Source organism: Ovis aries, chromosome 12 (genome assembly GCF_016772045.2).
Source record: "Ovis aries strain OAR_USU_Benz2616 breed Rambouillet chromosome 12, ARS-UI_Ramb_v3.0, whole genome shotgun sequence".
Lineage (NCBI taxonomy): Eukaryota > Metazoa > Chordata > Mammalia > Artiodactyla > Bovidae > Ovis > Ovis aries.
Window position 1 is genome coordinate 5,671,077 of NC_056065.1, and position 14,521 is coordinate 5,685,597.

At 36.2% G+C, this 14,521-nt stretch overlaps 1 protein-coding gene across 1 annotated transcript in view; it reads right to left on the minus strand.

The window, feature by feature from the left end:
• The window catches only part of LOC114117340 (complement factor H-like), a 64,630-nt gene that overhangs the window by 16,057 nt on the left and 34,052 nt on the right, over positions 1 to 14,521 (minus strand). The window contains exons 8-12 of the mRNA XM_027976253.3: positions 12,596 to 12,778; positions 4,279 to 4,488; positions 3,418 to 3,591; positions 1,498 to 1,674; positions 273 to 446 (exon numbers count right to left, since the gene is read on the minus strand). Of these exons, the coding sequence (XP_027832054.1) occupies positions 273 to 446; positions 1,498 to 1,674; positions 3,418 to 3,591; positions 4,279 to 4,488; positions 12,596 to 12,778 (918 nt within the window). The remainder of the gene's footprint in view (positions 1 to 272; positions 447 to 1,497; positions 1,675 to 3,417; positions 3,592 to 4,278; positions 4,489 to 12,595; positions 12,779 to 14,521) is intronic.

Consider the following 14,521-nt stretch of genomic DNA (forward strand, 5'->3'; position numbering starts at 1 on the left):
TATCTTTTTCACACTTATCTTCAGAAAACAACTATCTTAATGTTTTAAGACAGGAAATGTCCCATGATTCCAACTGCTCAAATCTGGTCAATACTGTCATACAATAAATATGTTAGATTACATATTCAGACCACAAAAAACTGGATTTTCAGCACCATTCTTTCTGCAACTAAAAATTATTCCAGAAAGGCTACTTCATCCTAATTTTGATTCAATGTATTTTGTTATTATATTCTCTAAATTGGGCAGACATGGTGAGTAAGATACTCTACCTTTGCACTGAGGTGGTTTTGTCCAAGTTCCATCTAAACATACGACATCTATTTCCCCAAAAAGGTCATAATTCCCAACGCATTCGTAACGTGCTCTCTCACCACTTTGATATCTAGACTTCTGATTTTGTATAATAGCATTTTCCACTTGAGGTGGATTCACACAGGAAACATCTGAATAGAAAGGGAAAAAAGTATCTCTAATCTAATGATTATCATAAACAGCAAGGAGGAATTAGAATGTCAAATATATTTCATAGTTGTTTCAATTCAACAGTTAATCTGTCATGAAAGACTACTAATTGTCGTCAGTTTATATGTAAGGTTAAGGGAAAGGAAATAAAGCAATATTTTTCAGCATGAATTAAACTTCTGTATCTTAAATCTCTCCCCTATACTTCACTATAAAAGTAATACACAATTTTTAGGGCACTGAAAAAAAAAAGTTTTCCTGGAAATCTCTTTCTGAGATTAGTAAAATAAAAATTATAAAGTGTATAAATTCAAAACATATTTATAAGCCATAAGCAAAACATAATAAAAATATCATTTAACATCAAGATTTGGTTTACATTCACCCTGTTTATGAGATATAACTTTAGGGCCTTTCAGAAAATAAGCATAGGAGGTTCTTCTTTAGAGACTTGATCAAGAATTAACACACTTTGAAGAATACTATAGTTACGAAAAGAAGATGATTAAAGATTTGAACAGAAAATCTGGAAAGATAATAGAAAAATAAAATGTAAATTTACAAAACTGTACTTTAATGATATTTTGGGGGCAAATGCTAAGGACGACACCATCAATGATGTGCATTCCTCAGTGTGATTCAGGGAATGAAGAGGCTGTGACTACCAGAGGCTGTAGCCATGAGTCTTAAACTGAAATATATACAGAATTCCTTGGGGATCATCAAGACATTGTCAGAGTTGCAGCCCCAGAGGTTTAGATTCTACAAGTCTGAGTGAGCCTGTGAATCTGCTTGCATATCTAACAGTTTACAGAATGTTTTGAGAATGCTCTGCCAGGACTGTGCTTTGAGAACTATTGGGCTACAACACCAAACACTGGGAACACAAGTCCATCCCTTGTTATGTTCAGGCACAAACTGGTTTTGACCTGGCCTAAAAGTAATCTATGTCCATTTAATGATAGTGGAGGCAATTTTCTACATTATAATACTTCAGATACTTATATAAATTTTAAAATTTTACCAAAGTACCTCTGCATGCTGGCCTTCCTATCCATTTGCCCTTAATACACTGTATAGTATTAGCTCCATCCAACTGATAATATGATAAACACTTAAAAGCCACTTGTTCTCCTGACTTATAGGAATCCTTCTCCCGATCTATGAGTACAGCATCATCAAAGGTGGGCAAGTTAACACAATTTGTGCCTGAAAGAAAAAAGAATATGCATTTGTTAAGTACATCTTTAAAGATTCATAGTGACCACTGATTATATTCCAGAAAATAAATAATTACATATCAAACCAACAAATATTCTACAGCATTTCTCTTATACCTTGCGACAAATGTTAGAAATCTTGATTTAGTCACACTATATTATCAATAATACACCATGGGAATGGTGACATTCTAAGAGGTAGAGCTGCATACTTCTCAAATTTAAATTCTCTTCTCCCATGACAGCCCACCTAAATTATGAATGTTTCTGTTTTTGCTTTTATCAAAATGTTACCTTGAGTTATATTAAATGTCTTAGAAAACTGCATATTACAAAGAGATGATTGACAAATTAACAGCAAATTGAGTAGTGATAAGAGCAGAGTTCAGCCATAGGACAGAAACAGAGACCAGAAATCTGAGATGTATATCAGAGGATGTTCAAGCTGCACCCAAGATGATGAAAAAGAGATCGTTTAGTGTTATCAAATTGCCAACCTCCATTGGGTCACAGAAGAAGCAGGGGAATTCCAGAAAAACATCTACTTCTGCTTCATTGACTACACTAAAGCACTTGATTGTGTAGATCACAACAAACTGTGGAAAGTCCTTGAAGAGATGGGAATACCAGACCACCTTACCTTCCTCCTGAGAAAACGATGCAGGTGAAGAAGTATCAGTTAGATCCGTACATGGCCAATTGACTGGCTCAAAATTGGAAAAAGAGTACTTCAAGGGTGTATATTGTCATCCCGCTTAACTTAAAGGCAGAGTACATCATGCAAAATGCCTGGCTGGATGAAGCTCCAGCTGGCATCAAAATTGCCAGGAGAAATACCAATAACCTCAGCTATGCCTCAGATGACACCACCTTAATGGCAGAAAGTAAAGACAAACTAAAGGGTCTCTTGGTGAAGGTGGAAGAAGAGACTGAAAAAGCTGGCTTAAAACTCAACATTCAAAAAATGGACATCATGGCATCTGGTCCCATCACTTCATAGCAAATACAGGGGGGAAAAATGGAAACAGTGGCAGACCTCGTTTTCTTGGGCTCTAAAAGCACTGTGGATGGTCACTGAAGCCATGAAATTAAAAGATGCTTGCTCCTTGGAAGAAAAGCTATGACAAACCTCAACAGTCACGTATGATTTGAGAGTTGGACAGTTCAGAAGAGTCAGGCCGAGTTCCAAAGAATTGATACTTTTGAACTATGGTGCTGGAGAAGACTCTTGAGAGTACTTTGGACTGCAAGATCAAAGCAGTCAATCCTAAAAGAAATTGACCCTGAATGTTCAAAGGACTGATTTTGAAGCTGAAGCTCCAATACTTTGTTCACGTAATATGAAGAGCCAACTTATGGGAAAAGTCCCTGATGCTGGGAAAGATTGAGGGCAGGAGAAGAAGGGGACAGCAAACGATGAGATGGTTGAATGGCATCACCGATTCAATGGACATTAGTTTAAGCAAACACCAGGAGACAGTGAAGGACAGGGATGCCTGGCTTGCTACAGTCCATAGGGTCGCAAAGAGTCAGAAACGACTGATTGACTGAACTACAACAACAAATCAAACTTTTATTATTTCTAGGGTTATTAATTCTCTGCCAGAATTCAGAACTTTTCATGGATACCTTGTTAAATTCTAGAATTACTGCTTAATTTCATATTTGGGCCATTTATGCTTTGAATTAAAAGATATTTGTCAGGTTTAGAATTAAAGGGAAAATACTATACTTATGCAATCTTGTGGACGAGACCATTGCCCCCCTAAACATCTTATAGATGCAGGTCCATCAGTTCCAAACCCTTCATCACAGTCGTAAGTAACTTCTTCTCCATATTGGTAACTGTATTTCTTGTGAGATACAACACCATTCTGAATATAAGGTGGAAATCCACAGGGAAGTCCTGGGAAGACATGAAAGAATGAATTCATGTTTTGCTATCTTTGAAATTTAATTTGATGTACTGGTCAATATATTTGGTATTTTTACTTGAAAATAATAAATCCTTATACAGGAACTTCCATGACATGGGAGGAAAATGCACAAATTTTTCCTAAAATTTCCATTCTGGTGTGTGTCCACTTGAGTAAGAACTTGAAACTGAAATTTCCAATATATGAAAGAAACCATCAGTGCTTCTCTAACCAGTCATGAATAATGAAAGAAAAACACATTGAGACTCCACACATCATCTTAGGAAACGTACTATATATTGTAAGAAATTAAAAGGGACATTTTAGGGAAGACATGGAACATTTTTTTGAAACTTAAATAGGTAGGAATATAAAATATAAGTAGTTAGGTTTAGTTTTATTGCATATCCAGTGTTAATACAAAATAATTGCCAGATTGAAAAGCGATTCTCTATAGAACAAAAGAAATTATTAATAACAAAATGATTAATTTTATATGTCAAACGATTTAATGTATAAAATATAGATATTATTTTAATACATAAATGATCTATAAATGGATAAGTTACTTGATATCTTTAGAAATCTAATGGATTGAGTCTCATGACTTTGATGACAATTGATTAGTTTTAATGAATGGTACTGAAAATAGATTTTGGTTTGCCTAGTGTCCTCACCTACACACTGAGGTGGAGAGCTCCACTTTCCCATGTGGCATATTATCACATTATTTTCAGATATCTCGAAGCCTTCTTCACAAGTATAACTTAACTTCGTGCCATGTGCATACAGCTTTTGCTCATGTATTTCTCTCCTTTCTTCTGCAGAGCTAGATAAGTTAATGGTTCCATGGTCTATTTGAGGTGGTTGAGAACATCCAATTTTTTCTATATGAAGTACAGAGGTCAAAGAGTAAAGTACAAATATAATCTTTAAAATTAACATGTTAATACAATCAAATATTACTTTGGATTTTAAAATAAGAATAAAAAGAAAAGAATACTCAGAACAATTTACAGAATTTTAAAACTGACAGATATTTGAAACTTGCAAGCTATTTGTCTCCATAAACACTGCTACTACCACTTGTTCAATATGCCCCTTCATCCTTTTTTAAATGAATTTCTTATTGAAATGTTGGATGTATAACAGTATGTTAGCTTCAAATGGGCTACAAAATGATTTTACTTTTACCTACATTATAAAATGACTAACAATATGTCTAGTAACAATAGTTCCTAACAAATTTATTACAACATTATTGACCATATTCTGTATGCCTATATTACATCCCTCTGGCTTCCTTATTACATAACTGGAGTTTGTACTTCAAAATCCCCAGTATCTATTTTGCCAACCCCCTCCTCCTTTCTTGCAACTCACTAATTTTCTGTATCTGTATGAGCCTGTTTTCCTTTTATTTTGTTTTATTTTTAGATTCCACAAATAAGTGAAATCATGTGGCATTGTCTTTTTCTATCTGACCTACCTCTCTTAGAATAAATACATCCTAGACACATCCACGTTGTTGCAAATGGAAATGTTTCATATTTTATGGCTCGGTCATAGTTCATATAGTGTGTATATATAAAACACCTTCTTTAACTACGTATATATCAGTGGACTCTTTAGGTGGCTTCCAAACCTTGGTTATTGTGTGTAATGCTGCAGTGAACATTGGAGTGCATATATCTTTTTAGATTAGTGTTTTTTGTTCCTATGAATAAATAGCCAGTAGTGGAATAGCTGGATCATATGACAGTTCTATTTTTAATTTTTAAATGAAATTCCACATTCTTTTTCATAGCAACTCTGCCAGTTTACGATCCCACCAACAGTACACTAAGAGTCCCTTTTCTCCACATCTTTGACAACACTTGATGTCCTTTTCCTGACAGCCGTTATGACAGGTGTGAAGGGACATCACACTATGGCTGCAATATGTTTTTCCTGTATACAGTAGTCTTGCCTGCAAGCTTTTTTTTTTCCTTTCATTACTTTGTATATGTTGTGCCAGTCCACTGTGACCTAAAAAATATTCTTCAGAAGCTTTTGATGCTTGTTAGGGTCTCCTTGTAGGTAACTACTGCCTTTTCTCTGGAAGAAGAAGAGGGTGACAGAGGATGATATGGTTGGGTGGCATCACCGTTTCAATGAACATGAACTTGGGCAAACTCTGGGAGATGGTGAGAGACTGGAAAGCCTGGCATGTTGCAGTCCATGGGGTAGCAATGAGTTGGACATGAATTGGCAACTGAACAACAACTTTCTTTTAATTAATATTTTATTTTATTTTATTTTTTAATTTATTTATTTTAAATGGAGGCTAATTACTTTACAATATTGTGGTGGTTTTTGCCATACATTGACATGAATCAGCCACGGGTGTACCCGCATCCCAAACCCCTCTCCCAGCTCCCTCCCTATTCAACCCCTCTTGGTTGTCCCAGTGCACCAACTTTGAGTGCCCTGTTTCATGCATTGAACTTGGACTGGTGATCTGTTTCACATATGCTAATATACATGTTTCAATGCTATTCTCTCAAGTCATCCCCCCATTGCCTTCTCCCACAGAGTCTAAAAGTCTGTTCTTTATATCTGTGTCTCTTTTGCTGTCTCGCATATAGGGTCATCGTGACCATCTTTCTAAATTCCATATATATGCATTAATATACTGTATTGGTGTTTTTCTTTCTAACTTATATCACTCTGTATAATAGGCTACAGTTTCATACACCTCATTAGAACTGATTCCAATGCAATCTTTTTAATAGCTGAGTAATATTCTGTTGTACATATGTACCACAACTTTCTTATCCATTCGTCTGCTGATGGACATCTAGGTTGGTTCCATGTCTTAGCTATTGTAAACAGTTCTACGATGAATACTGGGGTACATGTGTCTCTTTCAATTCTGTTTTCTTCAATGGTTATGCCTAGCAGTGGGATTGCTGGGTCATATGATAGATCTGTTTTCAGTTTTTTTAAGGAATCTCCACACTGTTACCCATAGTGGTGTAGTAGTTTGCATTCCCACCAACAGTGTAAGAGGGTTCCCTTTTCTCCACACCTTTTCCTGCATTAGACTTTTATTTTTTTTTCTTTTAATTTTAGTTTTTTATTTTTTAAATTTTAAAATCTTTAATTCTTACATGCATTCCCAAACATGAACCCCCCTCCCACCTCCCTCCCCATAACATCTTTCTGGGTCATCCCCATGCACCAGCCCCAAGCATGCTGCATCCTGCATCAGACATAGACTGGCGATTCAATTCACATGATAGTATACATGTTAGAATGTCATTCTCCTTAGATAGCAGTCATTCTGACTGGCATGAGATGGTACCTCACTGTGGTTTTGATTTGTAGTTCTCTGACAATGAGTGATGCTGAGCATTTTTTTCATGTGTTTTTTCATGTGTTTGTCATCTGTATGTCTTCTTTGAAGAAATGTCTGTTTAGTGCTTTGGCCCATTTTTGGATTGGGTCGTTAGTTTTTCTGGTATTGAGAGGCATGAGTTGTTTATATTATTTTGAGATTAGTTCTTTGTCAGTTGCTTAGTTTGCTATTATTTTCTCCCAGTCTGAAGGCAGTCTTTTCACCTCGCTTAGAGTTTTCTTCATTCTGGAAAAGCTTTTATGTTTAATTAGGTCTCATTTGTTTATTTTTGCTTTTATTTCCATTACTCTGTGAGGTGGGTCATAGAGGATCTTGCTGTGATTTATGTCAAAGAGTGTTTTGCCTATGTTTTCCTCGAGGAGTTTTATAGTTTCTGATCTTACATTTAGATCTTAAATCCATTTTGAGTTTACTTTTGTGTATGGTGTTGGAAAGTCCTTCTTTTACAGTTGGTTGACCACTTTTCCCAGCACCATTTGTTAAAGAGATTGCGTTTACTCCATTGTATATTTTTGCCTACTTTGTCAAAGATAAGTTGTCCACAGGTACATGGATTTATCTCTGGGCTTTTTATTTTGTTCCATTGATCTATATTTCTGGCTTTGTACCAGTACAATACTATCCTGATGACTCTAGCTTTGTAGTATAGTCTGAAGTCAGGCAGGTTGTTTCCTCCAGTTCCATTTTTATTTCTCAAGATTGCTTCGGCTATTCGAGGTTTTTTTGGATTTCCATACAAATTGTGAAATGATTTGTTCTAGTTCTGTGAAAAAAAAAAATGTTGTTGGAGCTTGATAGGGATTGCACTGAGTCTATAGATTGCTTTGAGTAGTAAACTCATTTTCAGTATATTGATTCTTCCGATCCATGAACATGGTATATTTCTCCATCTATTTGTGTCATCTTTGATTTCTTTCATCAGTGTTTTACAGCTTTCCATGTATAGGTCTTTTGTTTCTTTGGGTAAGTATTTTATTCATTTCATCACAGTGGTGAATGGGATTGTTTCCTTAATTTCTGTTTTATCATTGTTAGTGTATAGGAATGCAAGGGATTTCTGTGTATTAATTTTATATCCTGCAATTTTTTATCCTGCAAATATTCATTGATTAGCTCTAGTAATTTTCTCATGGTGTCTTTAGCGTTTTCTATGTAGAGGATCATGTCATCTGCAAACCATGAGAATTTTACTTCCTCTTTTCCCATCTGGATTCCTTTCCAGTCTGGATTCCTTTTCTTCTCTGAGTGTTGTGGATAAAACTTCCAAAACTATGTTGAATAGTAGTGGCGAGAGTGAGCACCTTTGTCCTGTTCCTCACTTTATGGGAAATGATATCAATTTTTTCCATTGAGGATAATGTTTGCTGTCGGTTTATCATATATCGCTTTTATTATGTTGAGGTATGTTCCTTCTATGCCTTCTTTCTGGAGGGTTTTTATCATAAATGGATGTTGAGTTTTGTTAAAAGCTCTCTCTGAATATATTGAGATAATCATATGTGGGGTTTTTTTGCTTCAATTTGTGTATGACATTGATTGATTTGTGAATATTGAGGAATCCTTGCATCCTTGAGATAAAGCCCACTTGGTCATGATGTATGATCTTTTTAATATGTTGTTAGATTCTGTTTGCTAGAATAATGTTAAGGATTTTTGCATGTATGTTCATCAGTGATATTGACCTTTAGTGTTCTTTTTCTGTGGCATCTTTGCCTAGTTTTGGAATTAAGGTGATGTTGGCCCCACAGAACATGTTTAAGAGTTTACCTTCCTCGGTACTTTTCTGGAAGTGTTTGAGTAGGATAGATGTTGAAAAGAAAAGTGAAAGTGAAGTTGTTCAGTCGTGTCCAACTCTTTGCAACCCCATAGACTGTAGCCTACCAGGGTTCTCCATCTGTGGGGTTTTCTAGGCAAGAGTATTGGAGTGGGTTGCCATTTCCTTCTCCAAGGGATCTTATGTACCCTGGGATTGAACAGAGGTCTACCACATTGCAGGCAGATGCTTTACCCTCTGAGCCACCAAGGAAGGATAGGTGTTAGCTCGTCTCTAAATTTTTGATAAATTCACCTATGAAGCCATCTGGTCCTGGGCTTTTGTTTCTTGGAAAATTTTTGATTCCAGTTTCCATTTCCATGCTTGTGATGGGCCTGTTAAGATTTTCTCTTTCTTCCTGGTTCAGTTTTGGAAGGTTATACCTTTCTCGGAATTCATCCATTTCTTCCAAGTTGTCCATTTTATTGGCATATATTTGCTGATAATAGTCTCTTATGATCCTTTGTATTTCTGTGTTGCCTGCTCTGATTTCTCCATTTTCATTTCTAATTTTATTGATTTGATTCTTCTCCCTTTTTATCTTGATGAGTCTGGCTAATGGTTTGTCTATTTTATTTATCTTCTCAAAGAACCAGCTTTTAGCATTTTTTAATTTTTGCTATAGTTTCCTGTATTTCTTATTCATTTATTTCTGCCCTAATTTTTATGATTTCCTTCCTTATACTAAACCCAGGGTTCTTCTTTTTCTAGTTGTTTTTGGTGTAAAGTTAGGTTATTTTTCTCTTGTTTCTTGAGGTAACCTTGTAAAGCTATGAACCTTCCACTTAGCACTCTTTTTACTGATTCCCATATGTCTTCAGTTGTTGTGTTTTCATTTTCATTTGTTTCTATGCATATTTTTATTTCTTTTTTTATTTCTTCCCTTATTTTGTTAGTTATTAAAAATCGTGTCACTTAACCTCCATATGTTTGTATTTTTAATAGTTTCTTTTTCCTGTAGTTGACATCTAATCTTACCACACTGTGATCAGAAAAGATCTCTGAAAGGATTTTCAATTTTTTTTTTTAAATTTACCAAGACTAGATTTAAGGCCCTGGATGTGGTGTATCCTAGAGAATAGCCCTTGTGCACTTGAAAAAGATGAACTGCACTGTTTCGGGGTGAAATGCCCTTTAGATATCAATTAGGTCTAACTGGTCCATTGTATCATTTAAAGTTTGTGTTTCCTTGCTAATTTCCTGTTTGGATGACATGTCCATATGTGTGAGTGGGGTATTAGAATCTCCCACTATTATTGTGTTATTATTCACTTCTCCTTTCATACTTGTTGTCATTTGCCTTATGTATTGAGCTGCTGCCATGTTGGGTGCATATATATTTCTAACTGTTATATCTTCTTTTTGGATTGACCCTTTGATCATTCAGTTCAGTTCAGTTGCTCAGTCGTGTCTGACTCTTAGCGACTCGATGAAGCACAGCACGCCAGGCCTCCCTGTCCATCACCAACTCCCGGAGTTCACTCAGATTCACGTCCATTCTGTCAGTGATGCCATCCAGCCATCTCATCCTCTGTCGTCCCCTTCTCCTCCTGCCCCCAATCCCTCCCAGCATCAAAGTCTTTTCTAATGAGTCAACTCTTCATGAGGTGGTCAAAGTACTGGAGTTTCAGCTTTAGCATCATTTGGTAGTGTCCCTCTTTGTCTCTTTTCACAGCCTTTATTTCAAAGTCTATTTTATCTGATATGAATATTGCTACTCCTGCTTTCTTTAGGTCTCCATTTGTATTAAATATCTTTTTCCACCCCTTCACTTTCGGTCTGTATGTGTTCCTTGTTTTCAGGTGGGTCTCTTTTAGACAGCATATATAGGGGTCTTGTTTTTGTATCCATTCACCCAGTCTTTGTCTTTTGGTTGGGGCATTCAACCCATTTGCATTTAAGGTAATTACTGATAAGTATGATCACATTGCCATTTACTTTGGAACAATAACATTATTAATTTTTTTCCATTAAATGATAATGTGTCCTGGTATGGACCTCTTCAGGTTCATCTCTTTTTGGGACTGTCTGATTTCAAGACCTGAATGTCTCTTTCCTTCCCCACGTTAGAAAAGGTCAGCTATTATTTCTTCAAATAAGTCTCTGTCTCTCTCTGTTTTAGATCCCCATAATGAGAATGGTACTGATGTTGTCCCAGATGTCTGATAACCTATCCTCATTTTATAAATTCTTTTTCCTTTTTCCTATGCTGTTTGGGAAGTTTCCACTACCCTGTTGTCCAGATCTCTGATCCATTCTTCTGAATCCTCTAAACTACTAAAGATTTTCTTTAGTGTATTTTTCATCTCAGCTGTTGTATCCTTCAGCACTGTTTAATCCTTTATATTTTCTTATTCTTAAAATTCTGCTTTCATCCATTCTTCTCTAGAGTCTACTGAACATCTTTATGGTCATTACCTTGAATACTTTATTGGGTAAATTGCTTATCTTAACTTTGTTTAGTGACTTTTCTGAGATGTTGTCTTATTCCTTTATTTGGAATGCATTTCTCTGTCTCCTGATTTTACCTAACTCTGTGTTTATTTCTAAGAGTTAGGTGTACTCCTGATCTTAGAGAAGTAGTCTTATGCAGAAATCTATGGGGCCCAACAGAATGGTCCCCTCTGTAGGATCTGTGAAGCAGATTTAGATGATATAGGGGTGCCCTTCTGTTGTGTCAATGCCAACTACTCTGGGTGCACTGGTAGGCAAGGGTCCCACCTCCTCCCCAGGTGTCTGACAGACTGTGCCTCATGTGGTGGCTGCCAGCCCACTCACAGTCAGGATGAAGTGATGATGGAGCTGGCTTCAGGGCCTAAGCATACTTGAGCTGGTGATATCACACCCAAGAGAAGGATGAGATGCAGGTGTAGCAGCTGTGGAGCCCCATGGAGTCTGGAGTTGGTGTTGTCATGCCGGTGAGTTGTTAAGCCTCTGGTGCTAGTAAGCTATGTATGTGTGTGTTAGGGAGAACTCTAAAGTGGTACTTGTCTCTCATGATGGCTGGCACCAGTATCTATGATCCCAATTGTCTCCTATCTCTCTAGAAGTTTTACAAAGAAAAACAAATTAGTCTAACCCAAGCCTCTTTCCCATTGATGCCTCTTCACTGGGACACAGAGTATGTGAGATTTTGTATGCCTTTAAAGAACAGAAGAAGCTCTGTTTCCTAAAGCCCTCTGGCTTTCTTGTGCACAAGTTACTCTGGACTTCTAAGTTAGCATTTCTGGGGGCATATTTTTTAGGACTATGACTTCCAGGCTGGGTAGCCCAGTTGTCCCTTCATTCTCATCCTTTTGATCATTAGGAATAAAGTTTGCATAAACATAAATTTTACCTATTATTTGCACAGTAGCCCAAGGAGTTTGTCTGCATTTCACATCAGAGGTGAAAGAGTGTTCATCAGTTCATAAACTGAAGCTGTGATTTACTCTTTCAAGATAAATTGGAAGAGACAGAGAGGACTTCATCTTGCTGATCCATACAAAGATTGTGTGCATGATCAGTCACTTAGTCATGTCCAACTCTTTGTGACCCAGTGGACTCTAGCCCACCAGGTTCCTCTGTCCATGGAATTTCCCAGGCAAGAACGCTGGAGTGGGTTGCCACCCTCTTCCCCAGGGGATCTTCCCCATCCCGGGATCGAACCCATATCTTCTGCATCTCTTGCATTATAAGAGGTTTCTTTACCACTGAGCCACCATGGAAGGATACAAAGCTTAGAGGAGTATTAATCTTCTTTAAAGAGTATTTTAAACAAACTTATGCATGCACTGCTTACCAATACAACGTGGGATTGACTGCCATCTCCCATCCTTGCACTCAATTTCTTCTGCATCTTGAATTAAATAATTTTCTTTACATAGAATTGATATTTTTTCTCCATCCTGATATTTCACAGTAGTTGTCATATCTCGAGCATTGGGAATCTGAGGTGGAGGTGGGCATGTTTGTATTTGTGCTTCTGAAAATATTAAATTTAGATTTCTTGATTAAAAAGTATAAGGCCAAATATTAAAGGAAAACTTTTCAATAAACAGAAAGCTCTAATGATATATCATAAATGATCAAATAATATGATACTCTGTAATTATACTCTTAAGCTTGTTTAGCACTTCAGTATATCACATTTGGTTCATTGTCTCATGATCTTAGTTTCTTCTTTTATTCTTCCTGTGTTCAATCTTGCATGATTTATGTAAAACGGATTTTATTTTTTTCTAACCTTTAGAATGCCCTAATTGAATTGCTCACTCAGTTATAGGTACTGAGGAAACACTGTTATCAGGGTCTTTTTTTTTTTTTTTTAGCAGGTATTCATGATCAGATATATTGGAATTGGATTGAAGCCCTTGCAAATTTTTCTACCATGGGAGTTGTTTAGCCATATGAGAAACTACATTTAGTTAATAACCTATTAATTTGATGCTGATTCTTGAACAAGGTAAGTTAGATATGTTCAGTGGGATTTAGAGTGTATTGTTTACAGTAGAGTACTCTCCTGGAGGTACATTCACTAGCTCGCCTGCACTGTTCAATGAAATATACATAGATGAATGAACCTTCTTTAACGGATTAGCAAGCCTGGCTTTTTCTACGTGACCAGAGGGTATAAAGGATCCCTCTGTAGACTGTCTGAGTCCATCAAATAGTGATACCTAAATATCCAATTCATAATCTGAAGACAAAGCCTGTTCTGCTCAACTGAGGGAAGACTGCGTGAATACACCTGGAAGAATTTGGAGCCCTCTATGACTCCTTGGTTTTGCTTTCTCCTTGGTTTTACTTCATTTCTATTTCATTAGAAACACTATGCAAGTATAGGCTGGAAACTCATAAATCCTTCCAGGGATCCAACATTTTGTATTAAATTCAGGGAAATATTTGACTGAATACATAGTAATTTCACCAGATTTTCTATTCTGATCTAAGTCAATAGGAACATTTTTTGTGCTGTGTTGTGCTTACTCACTCAGTCATGTCAGACTCTTCATGACCCCATGGACTATAATCTGCCAGGCTCCTTTGTCCATGGGGATTCTGGCTTCTCCAGGCAAGAATACTGGAGTGGGTTGCCTTGCCCTCCTCCAGTGGATCTTCCCAACACAAGAATCGAACCGAGGTCTCCTGCAACTCGGGTGGATTCTTTACCATCAGTCACCAGGAAAGACTTGGAATCTTTTATGTTTCATCACAAATATTTCTCTTATTTCTGTTTTAACTATTTTGACGTTTTTATCAATGCATTTTCAAGATTTTTTTTTCTTTTATGTTTGATGTTTTATGTTGATTTTTGTCCTAATTTAATTTGTTAAAAGTCTTGCAAAACTTAGTTTATACACTACATTTCCCCATAAACTGAATATTTTGCAAATCAGCTACTTATCCTTTTAAGCTTATTCTAAAAATTGACATTTTAATTTTAGTTTTTCTTTCCTTCTATGCTCTTTGGATGTATGTTCTTTTCTAGATTCTAGATTGTACTACCTATTACTTAAGTACCTTCATTTTGTAAAGCAAGTTTTAATCTATATATATCTTTGTTTTTTGCTGTATACCATGGATTCCAAAGTATACTGTTTTCATTTTACTTAATTTAACGTAGTTTCTGCTAGTAAATCACAGAATTTTTTTTTTTAATTTTCAAGTTTTGTGATATGGGTGAATAAGTTGTTTAGCTAGCTTTCTTTTAATTTACAATTGCTTT